At 38.3% G+C, this 21,543-nt stretch overlaps 1 protein-coding gene across 3 annotated transcripts in view; it reads right to left on the reverse strand.

The window, feature by feature from the left end:
• Positions 1-21,543, reverse strand: part of phf14 (PHD finger protein 14) — an 80,820-nt gene that overhangs the window by 32,846 nt on the left and 26,431 nt on the right. For 2 of the 3 annotated variants that reach the window (XM_058047702.1, XM_058047704.1), the window contains exons 10-18: positions 20,844-20,981; positions 18,894-19,040; positions 17,141-17,411; positions 16,808-16,914; positions 15,552-15,647; positions 12,981-13,087; positions 8,229-8,360; positions 5,632-5,794; positions 905-967 (exon numbers count right to left, since the gene is read on the reverse strand). In XM_058047702.1, the coding sequence (XP_057903685.1) occupies positions 905-967; positions 5,632-5,794; positions 8,229-8,360; positions 12,981-13,087; positions 15,552-15,647; positions 16,808-16,914; positions 17,141-17,411; positions 18,894-19,040; positions 20,844-20,981 (1,224 nt within the window). The remainder of the gene's footprint in view (positions 1-904; positions 968-5,631; positions 5,795-8,228; positions 8,361-12,980; positions 13,088-15,551; positions 15,648-16,807; positions 16,915-17,140; positions 17,412-18,893; positions 19,041-20,843; positions 20,982-21,543) is intronic. The other variant, XM_058047703.1, reaches the window with a different exon arrangement.

The raw sequence follows: 21,543 nt of genomic DNA on the forward strand, positions 1-21,543 counted from the left end.
ACACTGCAACTTAATATTCAAAAGGTGTATAAACAAATACACAAACATGCCCCAAACATGCTGAATGGTTAGCATGTAGGCCACACAGTTCGGATCGGGATCAGGAAGACGTGGGTTCGATTCTCATTGTGGAGTTTGCATGTTCTTCCCAAAAATATGCGTGCTAGGTTAATTAGTGACTCCAAATTGTCCATAGGTATGAATGTGAGTGTGAATGGTTGTTTGTCTATATGTGCCCTGTGATTGGCTGGCCACCAGTCTAGGGTGTACCCGGCCCCTTGCCTGAAGACAGCTGGGATAGGCTCCAGCTAGAAAATGAATGAATGAATGGACCAAGGTGACGCAGGCTTTGTTTTCATCATATTTATGGTTTTCACATGACCGTTTTTTGCTTGAATCTCCAAAATATTAGCCACAAATACTAAGTACAAAGTGTGTATGCGTCCTCTGACAGACCTCCCGCATCCCAAGGGAGGCGCGGGATATGCAGCCCACACACTCACCCACAATTAATCACAATTTAGATTGATGCAAGACTGTCAAGGCTGACAACACTTTTCAACATTACATAAAAGTCAGGGAAGGAAGACTGGGTGGATTGGTCAATCAGTCCCCGGTTGGGGCAATTTGCATTGTTGGGGAGGAAGTCAAACCCGTTCATGGTAAACAATGGCCTCCGCCGAGCTGCTTTGTCTGTTCATTACATTCATGGACAGAATTTGTAGGTGCAGCCAATAGATAAAGAGTACAGGGATTTTTTTTTTTCCTTGCCCTGCCTTCAGACTACTTTGGAGAGATAAATAAATTCCAGAGCTTATGACATATCAATAAGTCATCCTATTTTCTATGCATCGTTTGGTTGAATGTCTATATATGTTTGTGTGTGTGTGTGTGAGAGACAAACCTCAATTTTGTCGTCTCCGTCTTCACTGATAGGGATTATCTTTCTTTTCTGCCCTCTGGTTCTCTGTGAAACACAACAATTTTAACATTTAAATGCCGCATGTAGAAGGAAATTATCAGCCCAGATTGTGTTGGGTAATCTTCATCAGCAAGAATGCGCGGTTCTCCACGGTTCGACTTCTTGCTATTGTTCTGCTACTGTCTTCAGGAATTGAAAGATGGACTTTGTTAATTATTTTTTGAGAAATTAAATGTGGGTGATTTTTACACTGATTATTCGACAAGACCCCCCCCCCCCCCACACGCACATACACACATACACAAGCGCTAATAAACGTATAGAACACATTGTCAAAACAATTCCATCTGTCGCCTTTGGCTCACTGTCATGTGGCAGATGGCAGGATACTTAACATCAAGATTGCTATCCCTAAACATCCTCCATGCTTGCAAACACTTGTGGTTTTATTTCATAGTGGGTCACTTATGCAATGTGGGGGTGGGGTATGGGGGGGTACGCTTCATTAGACACTAAGTAACTATTCATTCATTCATTCATTCATTTTCTACCGCTTATCCTCACGAGGGTCGCAGGGGATGCTGGAGCCTGTCCCTGCTGTCTTTGGGGGAGAGGCGGGGTACACCCTGGACTGGTGGCCAGCCAATCGCAGGGCACATATAGACAAACAACCATTCACACTCACATTCATACCTATGGACAATTTGGAGATGCCAGAGGGTGGAATCAAACCACTAGGTTTGCCGTGCAGCGCCTGCCTATGAAAATGGCAAAAATGCTACAATGCTAACATGCTAATGTTAACATGTTAACACCTACCATGATAGTGCTAAGTGTTCATATCAAGTGTCTGCCCATGAAAACAGATAAAAATGCTACAGGTACTTCCTGGACTGGTGGCCAGCCAATCACAGGGCACATATAGACAAACAACCATTCACACTCACATTCATACCTATGGACAATTTGGAGATGCCAGAAGGTGGAATCAAACTCAGTTCTCCTAGCTGTGAGGTCTGCGTGCTAACCACTAGATTGCCGTGCAGCGCCTGCCTATGAAAATGGCAAAAATGCTACAATGCTACATGCTAATGTTAACATGTTAGTGCTACCATGATAGTTTTAAGTGTTCATATCAAGTGTCTACCCATAAAAACAGATAAAAATGCTACAGGTACTTCCTGGACTGGTGGCCAGCCAATCACAGGGCACATATAGACAAACAACCATTTACACTCACATTCATACCTATGGACAATAGGGAGTCGCCAATTAACCTAGCGGGCTGCATGGTGGTCGAGTAGTTAGCGCTCAGACCTCACAGCTAGGAGACCAGGATTCAATTCCACCATCGGCTATCTCTGTGTGGCGTTTGCATGTTCTCCCCATGCATGCGTGGGTTTTCTCCGGGTACTCCGGTTTCCTCCCACATTCCAAAAACATGCTAGGTTAATTAGCCACTCCAAATTGTCCAAAGGTATGAATGTGAGTGTGAATGTCTTACTGAGAACAAACACTTTGCTAACAGCACTCGATTCATCACACTGCAACTTAATACTCAAAAGGTGTATAAACAAATACACAAACACGTCGCAAACATGCCGAATGGTTAGCATGTAGGCCACACAGTTAGGAGATCGGGAAGATGACAAAAACATGCTAGGCTAATTGGCCACAGGTATGAATGTGAGTGTGAATGGTTGTTTGTCTGTATGTGCCCTGTGATTGGCTGGCCACCAGTCCAGGGTGTACCCCGCCTCTCGCCCTGAAGACAGCTGGGATAGGCTCCAGCTCCCCTTGCGACCCTCGTGAGGATATGTGGTAGAAAATGAATGAATTAATGAATATTTTTTATTTTGGAGTCATATCGGGACACGTTCGTATATTTGTATATACACCTTTAGAGTGTTAAGCTGCTGTGTGAGGAATTTAGCGCTGCCAGTGAAGTGCTCTGACTTCATTGGCGCCTCCAAATAGTCCATAGGTATGAATGTGAGTGTGAATGGTTGTTTGTCTATATGTGCCCTGTGATTGGCTGGCCACCAGTCCAGGGTGTACCCCGCCTCTCACCCGATATAGGCTCCAGCACCCTTGCGACCCTTGTGAGGAAAAGCGGCAGAAAATGAACGAATGAATGAACAATTAACCTAGCATGTTTTTGGAATGTGGGAGGAAACCGGAGTACCCGGAGAAAACCCACGCATGCACGGGGAGAACATGCAAACTCCATACAGAGATGGCCGAGGGTGGAATTGAACTTGTGATGATGATGATGATCGGATGATAGCGCCATCTTAAATACGGATAAATGCCATTTGATGACATGTTTTTCAACTGATGCCCACACGTTTTTAAGGACGCGATGGAAGGTTTACAGGAGCAGAGCCGTAATTGCAGAGGTTGCGTCGGTAAAAAACTGCACCCAATTCAACCGTTGACTTAACTTTATTGCTGCAGGACAATCGACGACGGCGGACGGTGTTAACCGTAAAAAGAAGTCAGCGCCGCTTAGATTACAGATGCTTCCTGACTAAATTCACCTCGGCTTTTTACACCGCTACTTGTACGCGTCCCACTGACAAGAATACACGCCGTTGTAACATTTAACAGTAGAAAAGTTTCCTCTCGTCCCAGAGGAGTGGGAGAAGGTCAAATATTGACAGTCGTGGAAAAAAAACAAAAAAAAAAAAACAAAAGGAAGGTGAAAGATTACCCTGCCACTGCCACCAAAGCTGTCAGATAGCAATCTGGAGTGTCTCTTGAGGAAGTGGGAGGGAAGCTCTATATCACTGAATCAAAGCATGGTAGGCTACGATAAGTAGGATCCAGGGAGGGGGTGGGTAAGGGGTTTTCTACTTTGCAGTAAACACAAAGTATAGCGGCGTGGGCCAGACACGGTACAGAAATATAGTAGTCTTTGGACACAACTTGACTGAAAATCACACCATCATGGCTTATAAGCGATGCATCACATGACTTTGTTCACATAATTCTTTTATGAAACAAACTACTTCATAAACGGTCATTTATCGTATTTGCGTAACAGAATATTATTTCTCAATAGCTCACTGAAACGAGCAGGCTGGTGACTTAACCTTCCTTTACGATTATTACAGTTTTCTCATTAAGAGGCTAACAAGGAAACAAAAACACCCATGTTAAAAAGATTGTTTTAAAATACGTTTCAGTCCACTGTATTACTTTATTATTAACTTACCCTTTATTTGAATATGGAGTACTTGCACCCTAGCATTCTCCTAAAAGTTCTGATACTTTGTTGTAAAAGTTTGATCACCGCCCGGTGAGCTTGGATGTTATGTAATCGGCCATCTTGGCAGTCAAATTCATTCATTCATTAATCAGAGTGTAAAAATAAAAAATATCTTGAATGCATTCTCTAACATATTTGAAGGCAGCACGGTGGACGAGTGGTTAGCGCGCAGACCTCACAGCTAGGAGATCCGAGTTCAATTCCACCCTCGGCCATCTCTGTGTAGGAGTTTTCATGTTCTCACGGTGCATGCGTGGGTTTTCTCCGGGTACTCCCACATTCCAAAAACATGCTAGGTTAATTAGCGACTCCAAATTGATTGTCCATAGGTATGAATGCTAACAGCACTCGATTCATCACACTGCAACTTAATACTCAAAAGGTGTATAAATAAATACACAAACATGCCGAATGCTTAGCATGTAGGCCACACAGTTAGGAGTTCGGGAAGACGCGGGTTCGATTCTCATTGTGGAGTTTGCATGTTCTCCCCCAAAACATGCACGTTAGGTTAATTAGTGACTCCAAATTGATTGTCCATAGGTATGAATGTTAGTGTGAATGTCTTACTGAGAACAAACACTTTGCTAACAGCACTCGATTCATCACACTGCAACTTAATACTCAAACGGTGTATAAACAAATACACGGACATGCCCCAAACATGCCAAATGCTTAGCATGTAGGCCACACAGTTAGGAGATCGGGAAGACGCGGGTTCGATTCTCATTGTGGAGTTTGCATGTTCTCCTCAAAAACATGCATGTTAGGTTAATTAGCCACTCCAAATTGTCCATAGGTATGAATGTGATTGTGAATGTCTTACTGAGAACAAACACTCGATTCATCACACTGCAACTTAATACTCAAAAGGTGTATAAAGAAATACACAAACATGCCCAAACAAATACACAAACATGCCCCAAACATGGAGAATGGTTAGCATGTAGGCCACACGGTTAGGACATCGGGAAGACGTGGGTTCGATTCTCATTGTGGAGTTTGCATGTTCTCCCCAAAAACATGCATGTTTGGTTAATTAGTGACTCCAAATTGTCCATAGGTATGAATGTGAGTGTGAATGGTTGTTTGTCTATATGTGGCCTGTGATTGGCTGGCCACCAGTCCAGGGTGTACCCCGCCTCTCGCCCCAAAAGACAGCTGGGATAGGCTCCAGCACCCCCGTGACCCTCGTGAGGAAAAAGCGGTCGGAAATGAATAAATGAATGTGAGTGTGAATGTCTTACTGAGAACAAACACTTTGCTAACAGCACTCGATTCATCACACTGCAACTTAATACTCAAAAGATATTAAGTCCAGGGTGACGAAGACAGCTGGGATAGGATCCAGCACCCCCTACGACCCTTGTGAGGATAAGCGGTAGAAAACGAATGAATAAATGAACATATTTGAAGTTCACATAAGATAAGTACGTACTGAGCCTCTCACTTGAGACTTCTTGGGCTCTGGCGACATCTCTTGCGGGATGAATTTGATGGGCCCTTTAATCTGCCTCCTGGACCTCTTGGTACCATCGGGTAATGTCTCCATAGCAATGTCAGCCTCATCGCTGCTGGCCTGGTCACACTCTGAGCATTGCCTGATGACATAGAACGGATGTTAATATCAGTCAAACGGTCAAATATCGCAGAACCACTCGAGGATACGTCATTCCTGTGATTAAATGACATTTTTTTTCCTGAATGAAACTATGAATATGAGAAAATTCCAGCCTCAGTCATGATCTATTGGGGTGTTCGAACATTTTCCAGCCAGGGCCACATAGTGAAAAATGAAAGGATGCACAGTCATTGAGAATAACTCTCAATTTGTAAGCACATATCCATCCATTCACTCCACAATTAGCCAAATGTTTTCACATCTTCTAAGTCGTTGGCAACCATCTTATATTAATGAGTGAAAGCAAAAAGCCAAATTAGTATTTTTTTTTTTCCTCCAGACATCAAATAGCAGCAACCACAAATCACCCAGCAACAATTTGTCCAAACAAGAGGCTCTTCCTGACATTTGCGGCGTCCATCAACTGTTATTCCTACTCCCACTAAATGTCAGAGCTATTATTGAAAAACAAACCGCGGCTATAATCATACTTTTTCTTTGTGTTATTACAACGACTGAAATCCACAGAACAAGAAGTAGTATAAATTATTCTAGCATACATTACCCAAGTAGCGGCTTTTTAAACTACTGTAACTATGTAAAATTTGGCCTGTTGGGCATTGTTTGAATTTGAAAGATTTAATAATAATAATAATAAATAATTTAATATTTAATATATAATTTAATATTTAATAAATAATTTAATATTTAATAAATAATTTAATATTTAATAAATAATTTATTATTTAATATATAATTTAATTTAATAATTTAAATCACACTTTACATTAAATGAATGATTTCAAAGTGCAATTTTTAGGATTTAAGATTTAGGTTCCGATTCCTTCTTTCGACTCCGGTTCCTAACAATTCTCCATTTCGGTGTTTTTAAGAGGTTGGTCATAAAAGTTTACAGACTTAAACTTTGAATTTTATACAAGAGCTATTTTTAGTATTTAAGTATATAAATATCAAACCATTAAATGTGATGACGTTTCTTTTCACATGAGTACACTTTCACAATAGATGTTTAGTACTTTTGAAAAGTAGTATACCATAATACCATAATTCCAGATGTAGAAGCCGCTACATTTTTCTTAAATTTTAAATTCTGCGGCTAAATTCGTGAACTTTCCTTTAATTCACGACTACGGTCTGCGTAGCTAAGCTTATCGACCCACTGGAAATCGTAGGAACTAATTATTCAATATAACAGTCTTAGTGTCATCTTACAAAGAACGCAAAACTCACACCCCAAAGCTAGCTAAGATATATACAAAACAAATACCAACACAAGTTTAAAAGAAAACAACAAAATAACAAAAAAATTTGGTCCCAGTAAAGCATTTTTTGGTTATGGCTGCCTCCCACCAGAGCCAGCCAGAGAAGACCAGAGAGAGGCTGACGTCATTGCAGCACCCCGACACCCTTATTTTGTTAACTTAACTAAACAGGATATAGGCCAAATCACTTTTATTGTGAAGGCTAGCATCCTGAAGATCGTAACGTGCACATTAGATGAGTGAATTTACTCCCGTCACAATTGTTAGATCATGCGTCAAAACTGGGAGAAAAAAAACTCTAGCACCTAAAGCAGGGGTCTCAAACTCAATTTACTTGGGGGGCCACTGGAGCTAGGGTCTGGGGCGAGACTGGGCCGCATCAGGTTTCCCCCCCCCCCCCCCAAAAAAACAAAAAAAAAACGCATTTATTAAAAACAGAAAAATTAATAAACTTTGCTTTGGTTTCGATTTTCTACAAGAAAAGCTCTGATAAAACATTCCACTTTTTATTTTTCTACACAAAATAAGATGAAAAATAAATAACAAAATCAAGAATAAAGAAAATCAATCAATCAGTAATAAATAAACAAATATAATAATAATAATAACAAAACGGCAAATAATAAAAACTTAAGAAACGACATATAGTTGGTGGGTAGACACATTATTTTTTCTGATTAAAATAAACAAAGCATTATTAGTCACATTAGTCACATTTATACTCTTTTTTTTATTTACAACATATTGTGCAACTGCAGGGTCTTGAGACACATGCTAACTCGCAAACTAGAGAGCTAGCGACCTAAACGGTAAGCCCTCAAGTTATTTCCCTTCAACTTAAATAGCCAAAAACTTACCACTTCCACACGGATAGGGAGGATAACTATTAACAGTTATTTAACCTTTAACATGAACATTAATCAAACGTAATAATTTTTTCTGGGTACATGATACCATACAGCATCCATATCAAACTTTAACATTAAACTTTCATATCAAGGCGGGGGGGGGCCTCAAACTAGTGTCCTGCGGGCCACATTCGGCCCGCGGGCCGCGTGTTTGAGACCCCTGACCTAAAAGGTTAAGAGGTTATCGTTTGGCACCATGCTATTTTTATGATCGAGATCTCACCAGTAGCTGTTCTTGGTCTTCTTGGGCATGCGTGTCAGTGGAGGTTCCAGGCAACCTAAATGATAGTAGAGTTTGCAGGTATCACACAGCACCAGTAGATGTTGGTCTTGGTTCTTTTTACAGATGCCGCAGCTGCCAAAACATAATGTGTGTGAGCAACATCATTCAATTTTATTGGCAAAGTTTGGAAGGTATATCCACATGGAGGGAAATGGACTATAAAACATATCAGACATTAGCCCCTTTTCCACCAACGTTTCATCACTACATGCAGTTGCATGATTCCTTATCATTTGTGTGGTTTGCATTTCAACCATGCGTCATCTTTTTGGGTGTGAATTTGGAAAAATAATAAAGATAAGGATAAAGATAAAAAATACAAATTTCATTCATTCATTCATTTTCTACCGCTTATCCTCACGAGGGTCGCGGGGGTGCTGGAGCCTATCCCAGCTGTCTTCGGGCGAGAGGCGGGGTACACCCTGGACTGGTGGCCAGCCAATCACAGGGCACATATAGACAAACAACCATTCACACTCACATTCATACCTATGGACAATATGGAGTCGCCAATTAAGTCAGAGCACTTCACTGGCAGCGCTAAATTCCTCACACAGCAGCTTAATACTCCAAAGGTGTATATACAAATATACGAACATGTCCCGATACGACTCCAAAATAAAAAAATAAAACAAAAAAAAAACCACACAGAGATGGCCGAGGGTGGAATTGAACCCTGGTCTCCTAGCTGTGAGGTCTGCGTGCTAACCACTCGACCACCGTGCCGCCCAATACAAATGTAATAGTTAAGAGTACCAGGGCCTGACAAAATTAAAAACCGTAGCACTGAACGAAATTGTCCAAGACTCGTCTGGTGCCTGACTGGACGACCAAAGGAACCACGTTTGTAATCTCCCCCAAAAATTTCTTCCAAATAACATGCTAGGTTAATTAGCCACTCCAAATTGTCCATAGGTATGAATGTGAGTGTGAATGTCTTACTGAGAACAAACACTTTGCCAACAGCACTCGATTCATCACACTGCAACTTAATACTCAAAAGGTGTATAAACAATACTAATACTAATTTATACTGATACTAAAATACTAATACTAAAATACTAATTTCCCAAGGGGGCGGCACAGCTAGGAGCCCAGGGTTCAATTCCACCCTCGGCCGTCTCTGTGTGGAGTTTGCATGTTCTCCCCGTGCATGCGTGGGTTTTTTTTTTTCCGGGTACTCCGGTTTCCTCCCACATTCCAAAAACATGCTAGGTTAATTGGCATCTCCAAATTGTCCATAGGTATGAATGTGAGTGTGAATGGTTGTTTGTCTATATGTGCCCTGTGATTGGCTGGCCACCAGTCCAGGGTGTACCCCGCCTCTCGCCCGAAGACAGCTGGGATAGGCTCCAGCACCCCCGCGACCCCCGTGAGGAAAAAGCGGCAGAAAACGAATGAATGAATGAATATTTTTGCTGTCAGCGCAAGAGGGCACACAGCTAGGAGACCCGAGTTTGATTCCACCCTCTGTGTGTATTTTACATGTTCTCCGGGTACTCCGGTTTCCTCCCACATTCCAAAAAAACATGCTAGGTTAATTGGCGACTCCCAAATTGTCCATAGGTATGAATGTGAGTGTGAATGTCTTACTGAGAACAAACACTTAGCTAACAGCGCTCGATTCATCACACTGCAACTTAATACTCAATGAATGTGAGTGTGAATGGTTGTTTGTCTATATGTGCCCTGTGATTGGCTGGCCACCAGTCCAGGGTGTACCCTGCCTCTCGACTGAAGACAGCTGGGATAGGCTCCAGCATCCCCGTACGACCCTTGTGAGGATAAGTGGTAGAAAATGAATGAATGTACGGAATACATACTAAGAATATCGCCTCCATCATGTTTAAGAGAAGACTGATGCGGCTAAGTCACATGACCACCTACCAAAATGACTATTATATATTGAACTGACCACTTGAGGCACAAGATAAGATACAAGGACATCTCCAAAAGAGATCAGACAGACTGCAATCGGGACCGGCTGACAAAAGACAGAACAAGATGAGAATCAACGGTAGGAACAGAACACGTGTGTCGCAGTTCCAGGAAGTCAATGCAAAAAAAAAAAAAAAAGGAAAGGAACGCCGCATTGTCATATCACCAATCAACAGTGACCAACGTATGCTAATTTCGGAACAGGATATGGAAATCAAACATCATCAGAATCAGAAAGACGCTCCAAGACTAAATGTTGCCGGACCGTTTGTCCAGACGATAGGAGATACGGTGCTATTATTAGTCTGGTATCTGGTGTGACCACCATTTGCCATTTGGATTCCTCCTCCTCCTCCGAACAAGACTGCACTTTTACAATTGAAGGGGTTGAAGGTGAGATGCTGTGTGAATCCACGTCAGGCGGTAACGTGATGTTACGGTTACAATTATCAGTAAAACAGTAAAGAAAAATAGCATAATGGAGGATTAGTGACTGGGAGGTAGGTCTTTAGCTCCACAGAAAAAACAAAACATTTCCTATTTTTGCCTTATTTTAGTGTAAATACACGATTTTTACATCCAAAAAACACTTTCTTGAGTGGAACGCATCATATTTAAAAAAAAATCCCATGTATATGTGGTGGAAAAGGGGCTAGTTATCCTAATTTCACCAACAAACAAATCAAATTCAGCGTGTAAAATACATATGACATACGCACTTTAAAGGAATAGTTCATATTTTCTTTCCATTCATTTGTAAATTCCCCATCAGCAGTGTAGTGCATCAGCAGTGATGACCCCCCCCCCACCACAACCACTTTGTTCCGTGAGCAGACTTCTGGTTGTTTTATGGTGTTGAAGAAAGTGGTTCCACTTTTTTTTTGACAAAAAACGTAAGGGGTTAGTATGTCGTTTTTTTCAGTTTTTTTCAACTTCTAATGCACTTTTTTGGTAAAAAAAAAAAACAAGGTAAAACTCACACTTACTCAACAGGAGCCCCAGAAGCACCCAAAAACGTCATAAAATGGTGATGTTAGAGGACGCTGATTTTTGACAAAAAATCATAAGGGTATGACGTTTTTTTCATTTTTTTTCAATTTGCTTCTAATGCACTTTTTTGGTAAAAAAACAAAAACAAAACAAGGCAAACCTCACACTTACTCAACAGGGGGTCCAGAAGCACCCAAAAACGTAATAAAATGGCGACGTTAGAGGATGTTGATTTTTGACAAAAATCATAAGGTATGTCGTTTTTTTCATTTTTTTTCAATTTGCTTCTAATGCACTTTTTTGGTCAAAAAAAAAAAAAACGGAAACCTCACACTTACTCAACAGGGGCCCCAGAAGCACCCAAAAATGGCATGAAATGGCGGTGTTATCATCAAATCATGTCGTTTTTTCAGTTTTTTTTTCAACTTGCTTCTAATGCATTTTTTTGGTAAAAAAAAAAAAAAAAACAAGGGAAAACTCACACACGCTCAACAGGGCTCCAGTAGTACCCAAAAACGGCATAAAATGGCGGTGTTTTAGGACGCTGATTTTTGACAAAAATCACAAGTCGTATGTCGTTTTTTCAGTTTTTTTCAACTTGCTTCTAATGCAGTTTTTTGGTAAAACAAAAACAAAAAAACAAGGGAAACCTCACACTTACTCAACAGGGGCCCCAGAAGCACCCAAAAACGTCATAAAATGGCGACGTTAGAGGATGCTGATTTTTGACAAAAATCATAAGGTATGTCGTCTTTTTCATTTTTTTTCAACTTGCTTCTAATGCACTTTTTTGGTCAAAAAAAAAAAAAAAGGAAACCTCACACTTACTCAACAGGGGCCCCAGAAGCACCCAAAAATGGCATAAAATGGCGGTGTTGGACGACGGCGATTTTTGACCAAAATCATAAGTTTTTTTTTCAATTTGCTTCTAATGCAGTTTTTTGGTAAAAAAAAAAAAAAAACGGAAACCTCACACTTACTCAACAGGGGCCCCAGAAGCACCCAAAAACGGCATAAAATGGTGGTGTTGGATGGCGCCGATTTTTGACAAAAATCATAAGTATGTATGTTGTTTTTTTCAGATTTTTTCAACTTGCTTCTAATGCACTTTTTTGGTTAAAAAAAAAAAAGGCAAATCTCACACTTACTCAACAGGGGGCCCAGAAGTACCCAAAAACGGCATAAAATGGTGATGTTGGACGGCGCCAATTTTTGACAAAAATCATAAGGGATGCAGTTGCAGTATGCAGTTTTTTAAAAAATTTTTCCAAATTTTTTTTCAGTTTTTTTTCTACTTGCTTCTAATGCATTTTTTTGGAAAAAAAAAAAAACAAGGGAAAACTCACACACGCTCAACAGGGCTCCAGTAGTACCCAAAAATGGCATAAAATGGCAGTGTTTTAGGACGCTGATTTTTGACAAAAATCACAAGTCGTATGTTGTTTTTTTCTGTTTTTTTTCCAGTTTTTTTGAATAAATAAACTGAATAAAATGGCGGTGTTGCTGGGGACATTTAAGTACGCCAAAAAAGTCAGAAGAACTCCGGTCATGTGACGAAGTCGGGGGGAAAAATCAACGGTGATGCACTACACTACTGACAGTCTAACTTGCATGAGCAAACGATGCTTTCTTTACAGTTGGTGTACATCAAATTAGCATTCACAGAAATAAAATGGCAGGACCTCCTGCTGTTTGTGCCCCCGGTGTTTGATATTTACAAAGTCAGATTTCATGGTGTGCCGTTTCCCAATGAGTGGAATCTACCTGTAGAGAATTGCCGGCAGGCTGGATGGCTTCCCTTGAGTCCCCCCCTCTTTCTTGCTGGACTTCCTCTCTTTGGGGGCTTTTAAAACAGCTGGTGTGTTCAGTTTCTAGGAAAACGATGGAGGAAATCACGCTTTATGGTCATGTTACATATGCTATGGAATTGCTGTATTTTCCGGACTATAAGTCACACTTTTTTTCATAGGTTGGCTGTTCCTGCGACTTATACTCCAGAGCGACTTATAAATGAAAAAAATGAAATTTTGGTGATGGATGGAGGATAGAAGTGGTCCACTTTGATGGGAGTTTGGAAAAAAATTGGCATTTTTGGCATTGTGCGACTTATACTCCAGTGTGACTTATGTATGTTTTTTTAACATAATTATGCATTTTTGGCCTTGTGCTACTTATATTATACTCCAGTGTGACTTATGTATGTTTTTTTTTTTAACATAATTATGCATTTTTGGCCTTGTGCGACTTATACTGCAGTGCGACTTATGTATGTTTTTTTCTACCTAATTATGCATTTTTGGCTTTGTGCGACTTATACTACAGTGCGACTTATGTATGTTTTTTTCGACCCAATTATGCATTTTTTGCATTTTGCGACTTACACTCCAATGTGACTTATGTATGTTTTTTTTGTACCTAATTATGCATCTTTGGCCTTGTGCGACTTATACTCCAATGCGACTTATGTATGTTTTTTTCGACCTAATTATGCATTTTTTGCATTGTGCGACTTATACTCCAGTGTGACTTATGTATGTTTTTTTTAACATAATTATGCATTTTTGGCCCTGTGTTACTTATACTCCAGTATGACTTATGTATGTTTTTTTTAACATAATTATGCATTTTTGGCCTTGTGCTACTTATACTCCAATGTGACTTATGTATTTTTTAAACATAATTATGCATTTTTGGCCTTGTGCGACTTATACTCCAGTGTGACTTATGTATGTTTTTTTAACATAATTATGCATTTTTGGCCTTGTGCTACTTATACTACAGTGCGACTTATGTATGTTTTTTTCGACCCAATTATGCATTTTTTGCATTTTGCGACTTACACTCCAATGTGACTTATGTATGTTTTTTTTGTACCTAATTATGCATCTTTGGCCTTGTGCGACTTATACTCCAATGCGACTTATGTATGTTTTTTTCGACCTAATTATGCTTTTTTTGCATTGTGCGACTTATACTCCAGTGTGACTTATGTATGTTTTTTTTAACATAATTATGCATTTTTGGCCCTGTGCTACTTATACTCCAGTGTGACTTATGTATGTTTTTGTCTACCTAATTATGCATTTTTGGCCTTGTGCTACTTATACTCCAGTGTGACTTATGTATGTTTTTTTCTACCTGATGATGTATTTTTGGCATTTTGCGACTTATACTCCAACGTGACTTATGTATGTTTTTTTTTTTTAACCTAATTATGCATTTTTGGCCTTGTGCTACTTATACTCCAGTGCGACTTATGTATGTTTTTTTTAACATAATTATGCATTTTTGGCCTTGTGCGACTTATACTCCGGAGCAACTTATAGTCCAGAAAATACGGTATTCGGAAAACCCAAATAAATCAGGACATAGTTTCGCGCCTCGTTTTGGGAAGGTTCAAGTTTATCGTCTTTGTTGGCTGTCAAGTTAATTGATGACATGCAGGTTAATTAGAAAACTTCAGTCCGGAGTTGTTCTACTAAAAAATGTCATTTCACTGTTGTGCTGTCTGCGGATCATCGGAGGTTCCCCCAAAGGGAGACCTGATAGGAGTGGGTGGTATCTCCACTGAGAGGCTGGTCATGGTGGTCACATTTATTTATTTATTTTCTCTGATTATATCTATATTGGTACCTATTATGCCGTTTCACAGTTTAAGAAGTCAATTATTACAAAAATTAATTTCGTGTCTCAATTAAGTATTTTCAATCAAAAAAATAGCTACATAAACTACAATACAAATATAAGGTATTACATGCATTGTAGTATTGATTGATGATGATATGTAGTTGTCAGTATTGGTACACAGGGGAGACTAGCTACCGCAGGAAGTACTGTACAGAAAAGGAAGAAAAAAACAACAACAAATGAAACTACCTGATGCTAACATGTAATGCTAACATGTCTAGATGGCTCTTAATAATGTTAAAAAGTGTATTTGTCCATGCCATAACTACTAAAATATTCAATTTATATATAAGGAATACTACTTTGTGAAAATTCCCTAATCATGGTAAGGTCTTGGACCAATTAACCACCATAAACGAGAATTACTTAATATGATAAATAGCACAGAAAATGGTATAAACAGTGGAAAATGGCGTTCCCTATGGGGGGGGGGGGGGTGCATGAAGTTTTTTTTGGGGCGGATGAATGTTTTGAGGTACTTTTTGGCATCTGGATGACACTGAACGTATGATTATTATTCTATAATTCTATTTATTTGGTAGCTAGCATAGTTGTATTTACACTAGCATCGTTCCTGTGCTTTCTCTGCTACAGGATGTAAGATGGCGTGGATGAAAACGACAACGTAAGAAAAGGTGGTAGCGGTACCTGGCCCAAGATGTCCCCAAGCAGACTCCACATGGCCTGGCCTTCACCGCGTAGATCACCGTTGACATTTAGCAGGTCTTCCAGAGACTCGCACAGCTACAGTATGACACAGGACAAAAATATTACACGATACAGCTCATTGTAACACATACAGTTGTTGGCCTCCATTGTACTGATCAACAGGAAATGGAAGCCACAATGAATGTTTGCAAATTATTATTCAGCTTTGGTATATTAGAAGTCATCTGATCTATTTCATCAATGATTAATATTATTTCTTTCAATTTTAATATGGCAGGGTGAAAAAGCATATTTTTTTTTCCTTCCAATTTTAGATTTTTTTTTAATTTTCCAAATATTTTAATTTTCTTCTTAAATAATATTTGTAAATGTTCTTGTCTGTAAATTTCACATTATGACTTTATTCCCATAATATATGGACTTAATTCCCTTTTGTATTAGTTTTTCCCCGAACCTAATTTTCCAAAAATTCCAACTTTATTTGTTTTGTTTCTCATATTACAGCTTTAAAAAATGTGTTAATATATCAATTCAATGCTACAAAACCTACATTATTTTTCCTCAATATTTTTTATATTATTATTTTATACTATTTTATATAAATTGTGACTTTTTCCTCTCAATATTTTGAATTTAGTCTTGGAAAATTACTGTTTTTATTTTCCAGCTATTTCAACTTTTTTCTTGTAAATGTTCTTCTCGTATTTATGATTTTATTCCAATAATATTTTGACTTTATTCTTGTAACATAAATATTTTTAAATCACATCTTTATTTTGATTTTAAATTTTTTTTAATTCCCTTTTATATTTGTTTTTCCCTGAACCTAATTTTCCAAAAATTCCCAACTTCATTTGGTTTGTTTCTCATAATATCAATTCAATGCTACTAAACATACATTATTTTCCCTCAATATTTTATATTATTATTTTATATTATTTTATATAAATTGTGACTTTTTCCTCTTAATATTTAGAATTTAGTCTTCTAAATCACACCTTTATTTAGATTTTTTATTTTTTGGCTATTACGTTTGTGCTTTGTTGGTTGTTAAATATATTATATTATAAATATAAAAAAATTAAATATAATATATTATATTTTATATTATATAAAATATATTTATATTATATATTTTATATTATATTTTACATATATATTCTGATATTATTTCTTATATTTTCTCTCTATGTGGGCCAATAAAGAAATCGTCATGGACCACAGTTTTGACCCACCGTGTTGTACTCCACGTGCAGCTTGTCTTGCTCGTTCTCCAGCTTGTCTTTTAAACACTTCTGCTCGGAGATGTTGTCCTGGATTTGGATCATGCGCATGTTCCGCTCTGCATATCAATGGGACAAAAATCAATAGCGCCATCCCGATCAATAGGAAAGAAACTCACACATGAGCGTACTGATGGCAGATAGGCCGTCTGATGCGGGCCCGGCGATGGGACGCCTTCAAGGTCGCCCGTGTCTTATCGTCAACGTTCACGCAATCGGAAATACTTTCATTCAAGCAGTCAAAGTAGCTCGGCATTTCAAAATAAAAGCACGTGGTTTCCTTACCTAAGTAGTAGTTGACAAAGTCTGCTGTCAGGGCGGGCTGCTTGTGTTTCCGACGTCCATCCATGGTGGCGCTGGTGTCGGACGGGTCCACGGGGAAAATATCCGTGCTGATGCCCATTAGCTCCGCTTTTCTCATCAACTTCCTGATGGCTGAGGCACTAGAGGTGAGAGGTCGCGGCAGCTTCTCCCGCGGCACCCACGCTTGGGGGCGGGTGTTCCTGGACAGTTCTGCCTTTGTGCGGTATTGTTGCAGGCGGGTCGTGATGCGGGCCTAGAGGTAGAAAAATAGATTTCATACGCATATAATAAAATAATAAAATAATAAAATAATAAAATAATAAAATAATAAAATAATAAAATAAAATAATAAAATAATAAAATAATAAAATAATAAAATAATAAAATAATAAAATAATAAAATAATAAAATAAAATAAAGTGTCTGAGTATTTTGAAAAGCGCTATACAATTAAATGTATTATTATTATATTATTAATAATGCTTAAAGAATAATGAGTACTGGATCAGGTTAGAGGAGGAGTGTCCAAAGTGTGGTCGGGGGCCCATTTGTGGCCCCGGCTGTTTTTTTTTTTTTTTTTTTTTTTTTTTTTTTTTTTTAAATTGGACCAAGGTATATTCTAAAAATATTAATTAAGATATAATAACTAAAAAATAAAATAAAATACAATTAAAAGGTAAAAAAATATATAATGATAATAAAATATAATGATAATATAATATATAATATAATATATAAATATAATAAACAAAAACTTTTAGTAGCATAAATATGCAATAGTAAAAAAAATGTGTTTTTTTTAGGCAAACAAAAATAAAGTTGTTATTTCAGAAATTAATTTCTACATTTCTACACAAAAAAAAACCTTAATCCCTCACCACATTGCGTTTCAAATTTAATGGTGGTCACTAGACACACAAGCACCAGACTTGCTCACATGAACAACATGTTTTTATTATATAATTATCATATGAACACATACAGCTGTGCCGTGAGGCACTAAAAAAAAAAACTAAAAAAAAAAACTAAAAAAAAAATTCCAATTAAAAAATTGAAATATTGTCCTAAATTTGCAATCGTAAAAAAAAAAGATGTGATTTTTTAAGCAAACAAACAAAACAAATAAAGTTGTCATTTTAGAAATTAATTTCTACATTTACTCACAATTTTTCTCTGACAAAAAAAAACCTTAATCCCTCACCACATTGCGTTTCAAATTTAAATGCTTGACACACAAGCACCAGACTTGCTCACATGAACAACATTTTTTTAGTGCATGTTTGAATTATCTCACAAAAAGGCGCTGTAATCCCGAATAAAAAGACATAATGTTGTTAAAATTCAACTCTGAACCCCAGATGTCACAACCTGACCACTACCCACTCTGCTCCACGAGGGAACACATTTATTGCAACACGCATGAGAAAGTCAAGTTGTCTTAAACGGCTTATTCACTCTATCTATATCAACTATATTTAGTAATTCGAGTGTAAATGTGACTATAGGGGTGTTATACAATGTCTAGAGGTCTCTAATGATGTTGAAAAATGAATTTAGAAGGTCATAAAAAGGTTTTCTATACTCAGACTATTATGTTGTAACGATGTACGCTAACAAAATACATACAATTTATACTTATAAAAGGTTAATTACACTATAGTCTCACTTCATAAATCAATATACATAATAATGTAGCGCACCATCATCGTAACAACCAACATTTTGCATCTCTCACCTGAGCTTCAGGAGTGAGTTGTTTCTCTCTCTCCTGCAGCGAGACCTTACAGTACGACTGTAAAGCCAAGTAGTTTTTTCGTTTCCACTTCCTGTCAAAGCGGTCGGCGTGCTGCTTGCAGTAGGCAAAAAACGGATCGGCAATGTCCTGCAGAATGATCAAATATTCATACGTGGATTTCAGTCTTGTGATACGGACGTGATGTTGCATACTGAAACGTCCGCTAGTAAAGCATCCATCAAGCGCTATGTTGCGGGAGAATAATTTAAAATAAAATAAACGTGTACAAATGCAAGTTGAACTGCACAAATGTCATCAATCGTTTGTGTACTATACATTCTTCTCACATCGAGTTGCACTCATATAAATAAGAGACAATGTTGTTTGTTTTGGGGGTTTAGGGACCCCCCATAAGGAGTGCCCTAATACAAAAGTTTCACCTCTAATCCGATACCAATATTGCACACTTGAATATCAGCTGATACATATATTGATCTGATATCAGCACAAATAGTCAACACAATATTACTCGCCATCGACAATGGCAGGCTATTTTATGCTATTGCTAATTACTTTTTGCCATCCTGTTCAAGTCTCCTTCATGAAAAAATGTAAAAAAAAAAAAAAAATGACATATTGCAAGCGGCGGTCGAGGGGTTAGCATGCAGACCTCACAGCTAGAAGACTAGAGTTCAATTCCACCCTCGGCCATCTCTGTGTGGAGTTTGCATGTTCTCCCCGTGCATGCGTGGGTTTTCTTTTCCGGGTACTCCGGTTTTTCCTCCCACATTCCAAAAACATGCTAGGTTAATTAGCCACTCCAAATTGTCCATAGGTATGAATGTGAGTGTGAATGGTTGTTTGTCTATATGTGCCCTGTGATTGGCTGGCGACCAGTCCAGGGTGTGCCCCGCCTCTCGCCCGAAGTCGGCTGGGATAGGCTCCAGCATATCCCGGTGAGACTAGTCATTTTGCAACAAAAACTAAATATATAATATAAATAAAATATATAATATATAAAATATATAAAAATATATTATTATTATATATTATTATTATTTAAAAAATATAAAAAATATAATATAAATTTAAAAAATCCCATAAAATAGTCATTTTAGTAGAATAAAGTTGAAATATTAAAGTCAAGTCAAGTCTTTTGAAGTCAACATTTACATTTTTGGAACGTTAGGTTGCAGAAAACAATGCTATGAGAATATAATAAAAAATATTAAGTCATAATTATGGTAAAAGGCTGCACAGTGGACCAGTGGTTAGCGCGCAGAGTGCTAACCATGCTAGATTGGCCACTCCAAATTCATCCATAGGTATGAATGTGAGTGTGAATAGTTGTTTGTCTATATGTGCCCTGTGATTGGCTGGCCACCAGTCCAGGGTGTGTCCCGCCTCTCGCCCGAAGTCGGCTGGGATAGGCTCCAGCATATCCCGGTGAGACTAGTCATTTTGCAACAAAAACTAAATATATAACATAAATAAAATATATAATATAAAATATAATATATAAAATAATATATAAAAAATATTAAATATTATTATATATTATTATTAAAAATATATAATATAAATAAAAGAAGAAATGCCATAAAATAGTCATTTTAGTCGAATAAAGTTGAAATATTAAAGTCAAGTCAAGTCTTTCGAAGTCAACATTTACATTTTTGGAACGTTAGGTTGCGGAAAACAACGCTATGAGAATATAATAAAAAATATTAAGTCATAATTATGGTAAAAGGCCGCACAGCGGACCAGTGGTTAGCGCGCAGAGTGCTAACCATGCTAGATTGGCCACTCCAAATTCATGTGAGTGTGAATGGTTGTTTGTCTATATGTGCCCTGTGATTGGCTCGCCCGAAGACAGCTGGGATAGGCTCCAGCATCCCTCGTGAAGATAAGCGGTAGAAAATGAATGAATGAATGCTGTTTGAACCCCACCTCCTCTGCAGCAGCTTCAGACAGGAGCCCCTCTCTCTGTGCACACGTGACATGGAAGTAGGATCGGCACATCCCTGCATCACAGCTGATGCACACACCAGTCCTGGCAAAGCGGTTATCCTCGCAGAAACTGCACTCCTATCAACAAATGAATACATTAAAAAAAAAAAAAAAAAGTCCAGCCGACTTTACTGTGTTGTGTGAATTAACAAGAAACTCAGATTCTACATTTAACATTTTGTTTTACTTTATTTGCCTTTTATTTAACCTACAAATGTGTCATCATCATTTTGATCATTCTACATACATATGAGACGTATGTAGAGTTATGTTTATGTAATAAAAATAAATAAAACTAAAAAAAAAAAGAAAGAAACAAAATATTCATTCATTCATTCATTTTCTACCACTTTTCCTCACAAGGGTTGCGAAGGTGCTGGAGCCTATCCCAGCTGTCTTCGGAGCGAGAGGCGGGGTACACCCTGGACTGGTGGCCAGCCAATTCACAGGGCACATATAGACAAACAACCATTCACACTCACATTCATACCTATGGACAATTTGGAGTCGCTAATTAACCTAGCATGTTTTTGGAATGTGGGAGGAAACCGGAGTACCCGGAGAAAAAAAACCCACGCATGCACGGGGAGAACATGCAAACTCCACGCAGAGATTGCCGATTGAAGAATCAAACTTGGGT

The sequence above is a fragment of the Doryrhamphus excisus genome, chromosome 14 (genome assembly GCF_030265055.1).
Source record: "Doryrhamphus excisus isolate RoL2022-K1 chromosome 14, RoL_Dexc_1.0, whole genome shotgun sequence".
NCBI classification, from domain to species: domain Eukaryota; kingdom Metazoa; phylum Chordata; class Actinopteri; order Syngnathiformes; family Syngnathidae; genus Doryrhamphus; species Doryrhamphus excisus.